The sequence below is a fragment of the Delphinus delphis genome, chromosome 20 (genome assembly GCF_949987515.2).
Source record: "Delphinus delphis chromosome 20, mDelDel1.2, whole genome shotgun sequence".
Taxonomy (NCBI): Eukaryota; Metazoa; Chordata; class Mammalia; order Artiodactyla; family Delphinidae; genus Delphinus; species Delphinus delphis.
Window position 1 is genome coordinate 41088629 of NC_082702.1, and position 17047 is coordinate 41105675.

Sequence of the window (17047 nt, forward strand, 5' to 3'; positions counted from 1 at the left end):
ATCATGAAGATAGATGCAATTTACTAGCAGCAGTTACTATTCCAAAGATGAAATGGGTTACTTGGTTAGGGAGTGAGTTTCCCATTACTTAAGGCATACAAGCAGAAGTTGACCACCACTTGATAGAGGTGTTTTCAGAAGATTTTCAAACATCACTTAGTAGAATAAACTCTCTGGGCCCTGTGAACTTGGGCAGCCCAAGATCTTTCTCCACATTTTTTCCCCATGGGTACACATTTTATTTTCATAATGGAAGTCAGCGAGATAAAGATTCCTTTTGCCAATAAATTTGTGATACTAAATACATTAGATTTTGTATGCTTTTTGACTTGAATTCCTTTTAACTGTAAATTGTTTCTGTCAATAGATGGACGACCTCAGTGGGAAGTAGAAGGGAAAATAATCAAAGAAAAATGTCAAGGGGTAAGAAGTTTACTTCTTTAGAAATATGTAAGAAACTTAATGAGAAAATTGGATAATGCTGCTTTATGGTATAGATGAGGAATCTTACCTGTTGAGTAATGGAAAAGTAAATTAGAATTTTTAGAAGTTTGGATGTGAGATAGATACTTTCCTGGTACTAAAATTAAAGTTTAAGAAAGATAAACAGTTGGGTGTCTTTCTTCCCCAATTTTGTGTATAGGAAAGGAGAAATTAGAAATGAAAGATTATTAGAAGGTTCTTATACTGAAGTTATTGATTTATTTCTCTGAATTCAGTGAAGAGATCAAACAAATTCAGTGAAGAACTTATACAGTGGGCAAAAAATAGGAGGAGGACAAGCCCTCGGGGGGTTGTGTATTTAATACACTACTTCCAACTCCTTCACATTAAGCCTTCCAGGAATCAGCACTGAAAGTTGTGGTCCCTTCATCCTGGTTGGAATGAAGACAGAATTTTTTCTGGGCTAGATAGTACCACTTCCTACAGTGCTCTCCAAAGACCTAGAGAAGTTAGATTAAGGATTGCAGTTGAGGACTTCCCTGGTGGTCCAGTGGTTAAGACTCTACGCTGCCAATGCAGGGGGAGTGGGTTCAGTCGCTGGTCGGGGAACTGAGATCCCTACATGCTGTGCGGCGCGGCCGAAAGATTAAAAAAAAAGGATTGCAGTTGATTTGGGGCTAAAAGTTTTCACCCTGCATATGTAAAATTATTCTTAATATAGATGCAGATTTTGTGTATTGCCAGTTTAGAACATTTTGAATATAAAGTTTAAGATAAGGGAGTTCCCTGGTGGTCTAGTGATTAGGATTCGGTGCTTTCCCTGCCATGGACCAGGCTCAATCCCTGGTTGGGGAACTGAGATATCCTGCAAGCTGCACAGTGAGGCCCCCCCCCCAAAAAAAATTTAAGATAAGAAATCTAAACTGTAACACAACTTGGGAACTATTAAACTTGATTAAAAATGAGAACAGACTTCCACTTAAGATGTATAGTAATACATAATATTTATTACAGCAAAATATCTGGCTGTATAATATGTAAGACTTTTGATTTCTGCTACAACTAGAAACCCAAGTGGGTGAGTGAAAAGCAATTTCTCCCTTAATGGTTTACTTGAAAGAGCTTTTCTCTGTTAAGACTGAAGTATCCATAGAGTAAATCTCCAGATGACTTATATACCAGTTTATTCGCATAACGAGCCTGAATAGTTAAGACTCATGAGACGTGTTGAGTTTAGCAGGTGCATTTCATTTTTAGTTCTGAGTGTAACACAATCTTGCTTTCCATGCTCCTTAGGCTCACATTGTCCTTGAAGTTCCTCCATATCATAACCCAGCAGTTACAGCTGCAGTGCAGGTGCACTTTTATCTTTGCAATGGCAAGAGGAAAAAAAGCCAGTCTCAACGTTTTACTTACACACCAGGTACGAGGAGTTGTTGTGATGGTTTACTATAGAGCTTTCTTTCATAATGAATAAAAAGTTATTCAATGAATCCTGTATTAGAGTGTTTAAAGGTAGGGTCCTTATAATCAATAAAAATCCCAATGCATGCTTAATCTGTAAAGTTTGTATTGACTTTAAATATTAGATCTGATAGAAATTGTTATTTTGTAGTCACTTACTATAAGGAAATTAAAAGATTGTATCAATAGATTTGAAGTCTGTTTTTCAGGAGTTATCAAAAATCACCAGCACTGTTGGAATAGTAGGTGTTTATGAATATGTGTGAACTTCCCTTGTGCCCTTCCAGTGCCCTTAGCACTGCAGAAAGGCAGTGTGCCTGTTTCATAGTGTCTTCATCTCAACCATTCCCAATCAAAACGGAAAATGTCTCATTAAATTTTCATTTGGCAAGCAGCAACTGTAGCATATATTGACTTTGTGGGAATATAACATTGATGGCAGAATTCCTGATTTTATAGAGACACCATAACAAAGGAGGCTTTCACACCTTTTTCTGCAGCAGTTCTAGTGCTGTAATTTTCCAGATCTGGATTGTGACACATGAATATTATATGCAGTAATTCACGCTGATGTTTACATACTTAGAGAACAGACATTTATAGAGGTCTTCTCTGTGTTAGGTGCTGCATTTGTCACCAGAACATATAATGATAAAAAAATCATAGTGAACCTTATTCTTCAAAACTTGTTGTAAAAACTTTTAAATGGTTTATAGTAAATGAAAAGAACAAACACATGAATTTGAGAGGGTATTGGTTATTAGTCATTCATTTGTCATCATATTCTTTAAAGCCTGGCTGTATTTCATTTAGAGCCTCTGAAGGCCACTTATATTCCAGAATCTGAAAATTATTATTACTTGATCTTGTTAATATATTACTTGGTAATAAAATATTTCAGATAATTTTCAAATAGAATATAAACCTTTGAAAACAAAAGATTTTGATTAGCCATTTCATTTACTCATTAATTCAATAAGTGTTTAAGGGTGCACACTAGTTGGGTAAAACCTCTCTTAGCTTCTCTCATGGAGCTTATAATCTAATAAACCTCTAAATAAATAAATTACTTACAAATTTGTAATTAGAAACAGAGATAAGGAATGTTAAGGAAAGGGAAACAGTGCTGTGGGTGAAAATAACAGAGGGACCCTTGTCTAGGCTAACTGGTTGTGAAAAGACTTCTATGAGGAGTTGAGAACTGGAAAGTAATAGTAATAGTTTATAATTATGTAACATTTACTCTGTTTTAGTACTGTTCTAAGACCTTTCTGTATTCATTTAATCCTCTTAATAAACCTATGCGGGGCTTCCCTGGTGGCGCAGTGGTTGAGAGTCCGCCTGCCGATGCAGGGGACGCGGGTTCGTGCCCCGGTCCGGGAAGATCCCACATGCCGCAGAGCAGCTGGGCCCGTGAGCCATGGCCGCTGAGCCTGCGCATCCAGAGCTTGTGCTCCACAACGGGAGAGGCCACAACAGTGAGAGGCCCGCGTACCGCAAAAAAACAAACAAAAAAAACAAACCTATGGGATAGGTTATTGTCTTATTTTACAAATGAGGAGACTGAGTGGCTAAGTAATGTGCCCAAGGTCTCCTAGAGCCAAACATCATACATAGGCAGTCTGGTTCCAGAGTCTGAGCTCATAACGTATCCTAGACTACATCTGTTTATTCATTTATTTAGTAAACATATAAAGCATTTAGTGTGTGCTGGGTGCTATTCTCAGCAGTTTATACATAGTAACTCATTTATCCTCCCATAACCCTATAAGGTAGGTAGTGCTGCCCTTCCCATTTGGCAAGTGAGTGAACTGAGATCACACAGCTAATAAAGGCAGAGGTGAGATTTTAATCCAGGCAGTGTGGCTGTACAGTCTATATTGTTAATTATTGTTAGATAAAGTGTGGGAGAACATTCCACATAAAGGCAGTAGCATATGCAAAGTCCTTATGGTTGGTTGGATCATAGAGTATTAAAAGAGTTGTAAGAAGTGAGTTTTAATAGGGAGGTGACGTGATCAGATTTGTAATTCAAAAATAATTTTTCCCATATTTCTTCTGTCACTTTAAAAGATGTCATTGACCAGTTTAGTCTTTTCTCAACTTACTAACTGTGGAGGGTGAGATTTATATGGGAGAGGCCCAAGAAGGTTAAAAAGGTGATTCAGACAGCTAGAGTATTTTGAGTATACAGAGGAGAGAGCATCAGTGATGATAAAGAATATCAGGTTTCTGGGAAGGTTGGGAGAGGATAGGATTTAAAATATGCAAGTTGGAATGGACCTTAAATGGGAGAAGGAACAAGAGGGAAGGTAAAGGAGATGAACAAGATGGATATACATTAGGAAGGTTTACAGATTTAGTAATGGAGAGTTTAGGGAGTTTCCATATGATAGCTTCAATTTTGTTTCTGTAAAGAATGACCTGAAGTCTCCTATTGTGAGCAGAGAGAGGGGAATGTCGGTGATTTGGCAGTTTAACAGTGTGGAGAAGTTTGAAAAAGTTGTTTTAAAGAGGGAAAAGTAAGTTACCACAGACATGTAATAGGATTCTAGGCATGATCAAAGGGCACCTTTGATGTTGATATTGGTTAATTTATGGATACTAATTAGCTCTGCTATGTAACTTTCTTAAGCAGCACTCAGATTCTTCAGGGCAGGTGGTAAAATATGGATAGTAGAGCTCTTCCAGGGTGAGAGTTACTAAAGACAACAGGGTCCAAGAATGTTAGAAAATTCTTTTGAGATAAGGAACTATAGAATCTAACTTGAATAAGAAAGGAGAGAGCTTCTAGAATTGGGGTAAAAAAACAATAGGGTCAACATGTTAGAGGTGTTGATTACTACCGTCATAGTGGTGGTAATAGGCAAACAGAAAGGAGCAAATATAATGCCTTTACATTATCAGCTCTTGAATTGAGAGGACAATATAAAGGCAGAGTCCTAGAGGGCATTACATGTAAGAATGGAAATCAATGGGACTCCAGAGTGCAGGGAGATATTGGATTGGACTGGAGCTGTCATAACTGGCTTTATGGTTGACAGAATACAAATCAGGTGGCACACACTAATGAAGGAAGAGTGGATACACAGGAGTGTTTGGACAGTCCTTATTCTGGTTGATTACTGCCTTTTGTCTGTAACATTTGGGTTTTTTCACTTTTTTTCTGAAGTGAAATTTTGAATAAAGTTTTTACAAAGGCAAATACATAACTGAAGTTTTTTAAAAGACAAGTTGAAAAAATTTTTTTAAAACATCCATATTCTCTTCCACTGTCATTATCTCCTTTTAGATCCTTTTGATCCATATATAGATACATCCTTTTAAAAATAGAAATAGGGGCTTCCCTGGTGGCGCAGTGGTTGAGAGTCCGCCTGCCGACGCAGGGGACACGGGTTCGTGCCCCAGTACGGGAGGATCCCACATGCCGTGGAGTGGCTGGACCTGTGAGCCATGGCCGCTGAGCCTGCGCATCTGGAGCCTGTGCTCCGCAACGGGAGAGGCCACAACAGTGAGAGGCCTGTGTACCGCAAAAAAAAAAAAAAAAGAAAAAGAAAAATAGAAATGGGACCATGCTATATTATATATACTAATTTTGTAACCTGAACATTTTTATTTTTCCTTATCAGCAGATAGAGTTTAACAGAATTTTGATAGCTTTTTAGTATTCTACTGTATGACCCTTTGTTATTTTAGAATTATTGTGTTTGTCTTTTTAATTTTATGAATTCTTTATATTAGAGATTTTAGCCATTTGTTTATGTTGGGGCAATAATTCCTTTTTAAATTTTATAAAAGTTTTAGATATTTGTAAGTTGCATGTTTTTTATTAAAGGATTTGTTAATTTGTTTCCTTTTTGGCAACCCCCTAGCAATAGGGATCTGACCAATATCAATATCCAATGGAGGAATAATCATTAGCTGCAAGTGGCTGATTTAAAAAAATTTTTTTTTAAATTAGGGATTGTGTTTAGTATTATTTGTCCCACAATCCATTTACTTTGTAGAATGAAGACAGTTAGCGGCATATGTGTATGATTCACAAATTACCCTTACCACAGATGGTAATAGAGCACACAGCCCTTCCTTAGTGGTGCTGTCTGAACTTCTGCCCAGCTTCTAGCTTCAGAACTTCCAATGTGGGAGACTCTACCCCCACCCTAGAGGAAATGTGTCTCCCTCTGAAGCCCAGCAGAAGTTATTTGTACTTGGGGGTACCATATGAGCTCTGGTTTTGGGCATCATGGGGATTTTTCAGAGCAGCATTAGAGCCAAACTCTTATGTATAATATTTTGCCTGTGGAAGGGTATATTCTGTGTTCCAAATAGTTGACTGGACAAACTGACTTTTGTATTGTGGTGGTTTTGATTGGGAGAAAAAGCATGCCTTACAGTCAGGAGATCAGATCTCAGCTCTGCCACAGACTGTACCTACTGATTAACCTCTATAAAATGAGGGTATAATACTAAAGCAGTGGTTTTCATATTGCTTAGGTTGTTTATTCTTCAAATAAAATCTTATGCAAAAAGCCAGTATATGAAAAAGGATGAAAGCCAGCTTGGGTGCTCTCTTTGCACTGGAAAAGGAAATCCAGAGCTCTTTCTCTTTACATCCTGTTCTTCTACATCCACCACTTCAAGAAGAGTGTGAGGCTTCTCATGGTTTGAAAACCACTAGACCAGTTGATTTTTTTTTTTTTCTGGATGCCTCTGTTCATCAACATTCTAAGTTTGAGAATTAGCATGTATAATACAAAAGGTAGAGTTACTCTGTTTCTAAAACTCATCTCATTGTAGGTATTATAAGATCTGTTTAACTGTATTTCCCTCCAAACAAGAATAAATTACCATAGACCAGCAGTGAGGACTTCTTATGGTTTGTTCAGGTTGGAGTCTGAATCTCTTATAGACAAAAAGAGTGATACTTGATTTGGCAGAATGGAAATGCATTCGATTTAGTAGAGCAGAATTCTCAATCTGGCTACCCAGATGTCAGTCAGGAACATAGAAATAAGGATTGGATCATGCAAAAAAGATGGATGTTATGCTGTAGTTTTCAGTCCCTCTGTCTCCTTTTTAGTGCATGATAACCAACCACTTATGTAACCAAGGGCCCCACCTGTTCCATTCAGGATTAAGGGATGAGAGTAGGCTTTCTTGGATATTCTCCTTCCTTATGTAGAAATATGACTCTGGATATAGGATTCACTGTAGTTTTCTTAAGACCAGAGTAGGAGCTGAAGTAGAAGACAAAAAAATCCAGTAGTCCAAGGACAAAGTTCTATTGCTGCCAAAGTCAGAAGAAAAGTAAGTGCATCAAGACATTAGGGGGAAAAAAAAAGAAACGAAAAAAAAAAAGACATTAGAGAGGTCAGGAGCCAATAGACACGGTGAACCATACTTGAAATACCTGAGCAAGAATCAGAAACTGGATGGAGGTCTGTGTCAAGAACATGAGCATTGTGGCAGAAGCAACAAGATTGGTGATATACCTTTCTCTCAGTCCTTAGGGTTGTTGTCTCATTGTTAGAGGTGGGCTCACCAGTTGCCAGATTTAGAGGCTAAAGCAGATGGATAATGAACCTATCCTGTTCTTCTAGGAAGCCAGAGCAAAGTGCAAAACTCAAATGCACCCCAAACAACTGCTCCATTAATTACCTCTTCTACAGTAAAATATACCATCAGGGCTATCTTAATTCTTACCTTCATTTTCTCAGATTGAGACCATGCTTATGTGAAGAGACTTGTACTTGGCAAAGGTTTAATAAATGGACAGATGAGATTTGACCTTGCTTTGGGTCTCATTATTTTCCTTTGACATAAAATGGAGTTTCTTATATTTTGTGAAGATCATGAAAATTTTAATTATATTAATTTTTAGTACAAACTTGGAAGGAACAATGAGATGTGAATTTAGGAAAATTATTTTTAAATGTATTATAGCACTTCAATATGAGGCTAAAGTAGATAATTTTTAGAAAAATGGACTGAAGTGCTTGCCAAGAGAAACAATGACATCAGTTGTTTTGACGCACAGTAAATTAACGGCTCTTTTCTGTTTTGATATGCATATTAAATAAAATAAGCAAAATGCATTGATTCCTACTTTAAGCAGTCCTTTCATCAAGTAGACTCAAACTAATTCATGGATCTGCTACTTTTCTAATGTCATAAAGGATGATGATTGGTATTTGTAACCTCTGCTTGCTTGGTGGAATGGTGAAGTAGAATTTCCGTTGGTAATACAGTATACTGCAGTGAATAAAAGCATGGACTTTGGAGGCAGAAAAACCTGTGTTCAAGTCCTTATGATACCACTTAGCTGCTGTGAGATCTTAGTGTCTTTAATCTCCTCTTCAGTATACTCACTCATCTATAAGGCAGGGATAATAATAATCCCTACCTCATAATGATCTTGGGGTTTTTAAAAAATTATTTATTTTTAAATAAGTAATATATATACATGGTGGAAAACATTCAAAAGGCCCCAAAACTTAGACAGTAAAAAGTAAATCTTCCTCATGCTCCTATCCCCTATTCACCTAGTTTCCCTTCCCAGCAATAAACACAACAGTTATCGGTTTCTTGTGCATCTTTCCAGAGATATCCACACATATATAAGCAAAAACATGTGTACATGTGTATATGCGTGTGTATATATACATACACAATATTTTTCGCGAATTGTGACATATACACATGTTCTGCAATTGACTTTTTTTTTTACTTAACAATGTGTCTTAGAGATCTTTCCAATATCACTTCATAGAGATCTATGCAGTATTGGTTTTTTTCTTTTTTTTTAACTTGAATACTTTTGAAGCAAGAACCACTCCGTGTTGTCTTCTATTTACTGGTTTCACATATTTTATATTATCTGTCTTCCCTGAAGGCATTTGAGTTTTCAACCCCTGGCTTGTGTGTGCACTACAGTTGTGTAGCCTAGAATGAAGGCCTTTCATAATTATTTTATGTATTATGTAATAACATTTGCATTAATAACTTTCTTTTCAGTTTTGATGAAGCAAGAACACAGAGAAGAGATTGATTTGTCTTCAGTTCCATCATTGCCTCATCCTGTCCAGACCCAGAGGCCTTCTTCAGATACAGGACACCTACATGACAGTGTACTGTCTGCACAGAGAAGCTTGGTTTGTCCCATCCAGCTAACATATGCATCCATGGTAACCTCAACCCATCTGCCACAGTTGCAGTGTAGGGATGAGAGTGCTGGTAAAGAACAGCATATGATACCTTCTTCAGTTGTGCACCAGCCTTTTCAAGTCGCACCAACACCTCCTGTAGGGTCTTCCTATCAGCCTATGCAAACTAATGTCGTATTCAATGGACCAACTTGTCTTCCTGTTAATGCTGCCTCTAGTCAAGAATTTGATCCAGTTTTGTTTCAGCAGGATGCAGCTCTTCCTAATTTAATAAATCTTGGCTGTCAGCCACCATCATCCATACCTTTTCATTCTTCAAATTCAGGCTCAACAGGACATCTCTTAGCCCACACACCTCATTCTGTGCAGACCTTGCCTCATCTGCAGTCAATGGGATACTGTTGTTCAAACACAGGACAAAGATCTCTTTCTTCTCCAGTGGCCGATCAGGTTACAGGTCAGCCTTCCCCTCAGTTACAACCCATTACGTATGGTCCTGCACATTCAGGGACTGCTACAACAGCTTCCCAAGCAACCTCTCATCCCTTGGCCAGTTCACCACTTTCTGGGCCACCATCTCCTCAGCTACAGCCTATGCCTTACCAGTCTCCTAGCTCAGGAACTGCCTCATCACAGTCTCTAGCCACCAGAATGCATTCTGGACAGCACTCAACTCAAGCACAAAGTACAGGCCAGGGAGGTCTTTCTGCACCTTCGTCCTTATTATGTCACAGTTTGTGCGATCCAGCTTCATTTCCACCTGATGAGGCAACTGTGAACATTAAACCTGAACCTGAAGAGCAGGAACCTAACTTTTCTACAATTGGTCTTCAGGACATCACTTTAGATGATGGTAAGTTCATCTTTATGCTTTGAAGCAGTGAAGATCCAGGAACTTCCTTCCCTTAAGAGTCATGAAAAAGTTACCGTGGATTGTTTATTGGCATATGGTTTGGCTTTTTAATAAGTTGTTTTTACTAGAAATATGTTGATATATGACTCGGAAGATAGACATGAACATATATGCTTTAAAGTCTATTTTACCACTTATATCTGTTGGGAAGGGTGAGACCTTGAGTAATAACCTACCACCTATTTGTGATGGAACTGAAGATGTGAGCTTTTATTGAGCATTTTTCCTTTCAGAACATACAGTGAGGTCACAGTGTCTAGAGAATGGAATTCATAAGTGTTAATTCATTAAACCTTTGCAAGGCACAGAGTTAAATGCTAGGAATACTAGAAAGGTATGAGGATAGAGTTCTTGTCCTTGAGGAGACTCACACAAGTAAAGAACCTGCTTCTCTGTGGCCCTGCCAGCTTGCTGAGTCAGATAGTGGTGATGGTACAAGACCGGACTGGTTTGCTGCTGCTGGTACAGCTGTTGGCACCATGATAAAAAGAAGCTATTTATGTAAATGTAGCAAGTTGGTATGTAGACCTCTGTTTTTATGAAATCATAAATTGGACAGCAAACTCTGGAAATTAATTATTTTAATAATTGAAAATTCCCCCAAGGTAGGATTTTCAGGTAATAATTTTAGAGTTTATTCTTGGCTTTGTCATTTATATGGTAGTGAAATTTTGTCGAAATAGGAATTCAGTGAAAGCTACCTGTGTAAGTGTTGTACAATATGAAAAATTTGAAACATGGACACAGAATTTTAATTCTCTCTCTGATTCTGTATTAATCTGTAGAAAAGTAACTCTAGGTCAGCCATCTCCTTTATACATCTGGAGAGACTATTTACTACTTAGTTGCAAAGCTGGTTTTAAATTCCAAACATAAGGGAAAAGGAAGGTATATAAAATGATAAAATGTGGGAGCCCCCACCCTAGCCCTGACCTGGCACCAGGGCTTTACTGTCAGATGAGTATATGAGGATACAATGATGCAGTAGGTCTTAGTCACTTACAACCAAGATATAAAAGAAGCACATTGGGAGATCAGCAAAGAGATGTGAAAGATTCTATTAGAAGGATTCAGAGAGGCTTCCTTGAGGAGATGATTTTTAAGCCAGTCTTGGAGGATGAATATATTTTTCAGTAAATAAGGATCAATCACTTCTTATCCTTTTGGCTAAGAACAAGTGTAGTATCAGTAAATGAGAATCAAAGGGAAAACCAGACAACAGAAGCAGAAACATAGAGCTATGTCTGGGAAAGCATGATTTTCTGTGGCTGGAGGGCAGATGGCATAGTGGAGGACGGCTTTCAAAGCCACAAGGGGATATGCCAGGTCATTTGTGTATAGACAGAAGGTATAGCTGTAAACAAGCAAAACCCACAATTTGCATAGCATTGTTATCTAATTTAACTCTTACTGATTCTCTAGATAGCTATATTTAGAGAATCAGACTTTCTGAAGATCACATAACTGGTAAGTAGCAGAGCTGAGACTGGAGGCAGGTCTTTTCAGTCTAGTCTTTTTCTTGCAGTACTACAGCTGCCCCCCAGCAACAGCAGGCCGTGGTGGTTAGAACACAGCACTAAAGGGGATCCCCCAAGCTTTTTTAATTCCTAGAGAATAGTGGAACATTCTCTAGGAATGCATGTGCAGAATTTCACTGCACGAATATATGTTCACAACAGCATCTGATCTGTCACACTTGTATTGCTTTCAAGGTTTGTGTTTAGAATTTTAATCCCTGAAACAAAGGGTGAGACCTGGAGTGTGATAACCTACCACTTCAGTGATGCCACTGAAAACACAAGATTTATTAAGCAGGTCTCATAGCTGCTGGGTATTCCAGCTCATTTTCTTTCCAAATGAAGACTGTTTTTCTAAAAAGAGACCAAAGCTGGAACCTGCTCTTTCTAATTTACCACAGATTGAGTGATTTTGGGGGGAACAGCAAATTGGAAAGAAAGGCTTTATGGAATTTTTATTTATTTCATCTTTCGAATGTGTCAAGATTCTTTTGAATATGTGAAGATATGTTGCAGAAACAGAGAATCTGGAAAAATGAGGTCTATGAGGGCAAATATAAAAGCAATTTCATTTTTGTTCCATTCACAATTAAGCAAAGTTCCCCACAGAGGACAAGGACTGGCTAATGAATTCCCTTATTGCCACCTATCAGGAGACTTGATAGAAGCTCAGTGGTGGCACTTCCCTGGTGGTCCAGTGGTTAAGACTCTGCGCTTCCAATGCAGGGGGCGTGGATTTAATCCCTGGTCGGGGAACTAGGATCCTGCATGCTGTGCGGTGCAGCCACAAAAAAGCTTAAAAAAAAAAAGAAGTTCAGTGGTGCTAGCAGTAATTAAAGAGGGGGTGGGAGAACTAAAATACACTCCTGGGCACCTCAGATTATTGGATGTATAATTTTTGCAATTTACATTTTGATGCTGTCAAATATCAAATGCATTTTTGATGTTTGCCAACTGACTCATTGATTATGTTATTTGGATTTGCCCTTTTTTTGGGGATTTGCCTTTGAAGGTAAACTAGAGGCTTAGAAAATCCTACAGTTCTGCAGAGTTTTAATATAAATTCTTTAAAAAAACAATAATAACATATTTCATAGGCCTTGAACTCCCCAGTACTTGGAACTCTGTAGTACTTGAATGGCCCCTTTCTGATAAGCTTTAAAAGTAAGCCATAAAACACGCCAAAAAGGATTAGAAATACTTAAAGTGAACTTTGCAGTTAGCTTGAGCTCAGGTTTAATTTTACCTTTTCTATATTGTGCTAAGCATTAAGTACAAAGTAATTTCTACTCCGCAACTAGAGGACACAAGTAATTTCTTTAAATTTGTGTTATACTAGTTAAATATACTTATCATCTAATCCTAATAACTTTCATTAATCCTATTTGTTTTATATTTATTTACCCCTTTTTTATCAAATTAAAGATTAAGACAAATAAAATATCCTTTTTATTTTTGAAATTTTTAATTAAGATGGAGTCTGTCAAGAATCATTCAGGTATTACTTGACTGTTACTTTTAGAAATACGGACATTAACACCTTAATTTTTTATTATAAATTCAGTGACATTTAATAGAGAAGATATTAGTGCACCTCAGCTCAGAAATTCAAGACTTGTAGAACTAAAAATACTGTAATACAGCTCCCCCATTTTATAGATAAAGAATCTGAGTTTTACATAGCTTAAGGTATTCATCCAGGGTAACACTGATTTAATAGCAGAGTAAAGACTAAAACCCAAGTCTCCTGGTTCCTAATTCAGTACTCTAAGAGCTTTTTCAGTATCTGCAATCATGTTTTTCATCAGTCTGTGGTTTGAGACTGTGGATGTAGAGCAAGCAGAATAGATGAAAGAAAGTGCTGTTTTCTTAGCAGAGCCTTGGTTTGTGAGAGGGGCCAGGGCAATCTTAAAATTCTAGATTCTCAGTATAGATGAAGTTTTAAAGGCTCTCTGCTCCATCCTCGTCTTTCACACTGGAATTCATACTCTGGTATCCCTAGTGATATTATATTCCTGTTGGTCTCTTCATCTCCAGATTCTTTGGAAAATCTCAGGGCCTTTTAAGTTCCAGCTGCCCTTGTTTTATGTGGGCTCTGATGCCTCTGGAATAATGCAGAACAAATCTAATCATTGTTCTGTAATAATCCTTCACATCTGTGAAATCTTGATCTCTTTCCCACGTCTTAAAAACACTCCAGCAATTTCATCCTTCCCTCAGCCTCACTAACATGGTAGTTCCCTTCTGTTTGAACCCTGGTGTTTAGTTCCTTTTCGCAGGGCGTATCCAGAAGGGAACACTCTAGCCAGCTCAAAGTGGATTGGGACCGTCACCTTCCTTGTTCGGAAGACTTTATTTATCAGTTTGGTGTTAGGTCAGGGGATTTTCTTAGCTCCATCTTGCTGTTAATTTAGTGAGTCATAAGTGCTAGTCATTAGTCATAACTAAATCACATCCATTCTGTATCCCCACCCCCCACCTCTCCACTGTGGATTTTTACATATGTTTTTGGAACCCAGGACTAAACTTTGCAGTTTAGTTTGTTCAGAAACTGAATCCTTGTTCAGTTTCATTGAGGTGATTTTGACCCCTCATGTCAGTCTTCCAAACTCAGAAGAGTCCCAGAAGCATTTCTCGTTTTCAGAGTAATGCGACTCCCTCCTCAGGGGGATTATTCCTTGGGGTAGTAGCAGCAGCAGAATACTGACCTTTACCAATTGATGTTCTCTTTCAAGCAGTCCCCTTGGAAGGCTGTAATATATACTTACTCAACCAATTAGAGTATTGTTCAAAATTCTTTTGCTACTTTCATTTTTCTTTGCTACCTAAGTGTACCATTGCCCCTGCTTGGAAAGCATGTGCTACTCTGTAAAATTATCAGTGAGTGTTTACTCAGATGTTAAAGTTTGTGTGCCTGGAGCTGTAATTTTTCCTAAACACTTCTGTGCATTATGGTGTGTATGTCCCAGATTTGGACCAAGTGATATACATTAAAACAGTACAAAAACATAGAAATTGTCACAGCTGTGTTTTGAGCATTTTAATTAAGATTATAGTATTGTTAAACTAGACTGTCTTAGACTTTTAAATACAGGCCCATTTAATTTGTGATTGAGCTGAATCCAGTAAGAACTTTCCATTAGAGTCCCTCAATTCCCCCTTGTCCTCCTTCTTTCACAGACTAACAGAACCGTAGCTACAGCTCTTCAGCAGAGAAGAGGGTACATGTTAAATATAGCCTGACCTGCTGCTGTGGTGAAAACTGACACTGCCACTTGCAGGCTCTGTGCAGTAACATGCTGATCCTGAATGTAGGGCAATTGCTAATTTGACTGTAAACAGGGACTCTAGACGTGACCTCTGCTGCTGCAGTTCTATATAGGTGACAAGCAGATGAACCTGCTTTCCAGTTGCAAGGAAATGATAAATACAAGATTCAGGTGATTAACTTGGATGGGAAAATCAGGAGACTGGTATGGAGGAGCAGAAGGGTAAATATTATTGTCAGTGTGCTAGCCCACCTGTTGGATACTCCTTTAATGGTGTTTATTGTATTTAAATAAATAAAACAAAAGAAAGCCATGCATAGCCAATGATGAGACTGGGTCCCAAATGAGGTGTTGAATCACTTAGGGGCTCAGTAGTGAAGGGAGGTAGATAATACTGAACTTTCTCTTTCAACTAGGACTCTGGGTAACTCATGAATACTCTTCTGGGAGGCATACATGTACCATCCAGCCTCAAACATATTTATGATGGATAATTCCAGAGGCAAAAAGTCCCACAAATAATACCCATGTAGGCTTTGGATCATGGCTTATGCAGAATGGATCATGATGGGGATTCAGGACCTTAGACACAACCACTCTTGGACATATAATAAGAAAATTTAATTTTTAGACCCAGTGAAGCAAGAGCAAGCATTTGAGAAGACCTTTTATTTCTCATGTCAGGTGTGTCTGTGTTATCTTACATGGCACAAATTAGTTATATTGTATATGAACAAAATTTTTTCCTTGAATCAACTTGACACTAAAATTTATACATAAACTGGGAAAAATCCAAGAGAGGTTACCAGTAAATAGCCAGCATATCACAGCATATCAGAAGTCTTCAAAATAAATTCACTTCAAAAAGTGTATTTAAAAATAATTAATGAATTAATTTTCTGTCTCACATGTATTGCATATATATTTTGCCAGTTCGTTTGTTTACCAGTTTTTAAAATAGTGTTTTGGTCTATAGAAATGTAAAATATTTAGGTGGTCCAACCTAATATATCTTTTCTTTTTGATTTCTGTTTGTTTGTTTGTTTTTATTTTTGGCTGCATTGGGTCTTCATTGCTGCGCGAGGGCTTTTCTCTAGTTGCAGTGAGTGGGAGCTACTCTTCGTTGTGGTGCGCGGGCTTCTCATTGTGGTGGCTTCTCTTGTTGTGGAGCACGGGCTGTAGGCACATGGGCTTCAGTAGTTGTGGCACATGGGCTCAGTAGTTGTGGCTCATGGGCTCTAGAGCGCAGGCGCAGTAGTTGTGGCGCACGGCCTCAGTTGCTCCACAGCATTTCTTTTTGATCTGTGCTTTGGGAATCTTGTTTAGAAAGGCTTATCTCACCCCAATGTTATACAAAGTTCCCACTTATATTTTCCTCTAGGACTTGAATGATCTTACTGTTAATATTTAAATTTTTTATTTAACCTAGACTTTATTGGAGTATAAGACAGAGTTGTAAGGTATTGAGGGTGGGATCTAAATTTAGTTTTTAAATACTTCACTGGTTGCCCCAACACTATTTATAGTATGTATTTCATTGATTCTATTGGGCACTTTTTATTTCAGACATGTTAACATCTTTGAAACCTGGATGTATCTGTGATAAATGTTTTACAATCTAAAAATAATAATAATGAATTATGGTTACTGTTTCTTGATAATAAAACTTTTTTTTTGAACACTGTGGTAGGCACTTTGCTAGTAGCTCATTAGTTCTTCCCAACAATCTGTAAAAAGTGAATTATTAACCTTATTTTCAGAGATGTGGCTGAGAGAGTTTAAGCACAGTGTTATATGACCACAGACACTGGGACTGGCATTTGAATCCAGGTCTGTCTGAAATTTAGATTGTCTTGCACGTGTTTAGTGGCTTCTGAAATAACTATCGTTGATTACTTTATATAATCTCACTTCTATAAACACAATAAACATAGTAACTTTCTGATGTCTGTCAAGTGTAAGATACAAAGCCAGTGTCTAAAGATGTATTCTGTTTTAAAATTCTTATCCTGTTTCTGAGTTCCTTTGGAAATGACCCATTCACAGGGACAAAAATATTTTATTTACTTATTTTTTATTTATTTATTTTTTTGGCTGTGTTGGGTCTTTGTTGCTGCGTGAGGGCTTCCTCTAGTTGGGGCGAGAAGGGGATACTCTTCGTTGTGGTGCGCGGGCTTCTCATTGCAGTGGCTTCTCTTGTTGCAGAGCACGAGCTCTAGGCTCGTGAGCTTCAGTAGTTGTGGCACACAGGCTCAGTAGTTGTGGCACACGGGCTTA

The 17047-nt window shown here is 37.9% G+C and overlaps 1 protein-coding gene across 3 annotated transcripts in view; it reads left to right on the forward strand.

Annotated features, from left to right (window-relative positions):
• NFATC3 (nuclear factor of activated T cells 3) overlaps nt 1-17047 on the forward strand; it is a 133721-nt gene that overhangs the window by 93611 nt on the left and 23063 nt on the right. For all 3 annotated transcript variants that reach the window (XM_059998895.1, XM_059998898.1, XM_059998896.1), the window contains 3 exons: nt 368-423; nt 1741-1867; nt 8923-9924. In XM_059998895.1, coding sequence (XP_059854878.1) covers nt 368-423; nt 1741-1867; nt 8923-9924 — 1185 coding nt within the window. The remainder of the gene's footprint in view (nt 1-367; nt 424-1740; nt 1868-8922; nt 9925-17047) is intronic.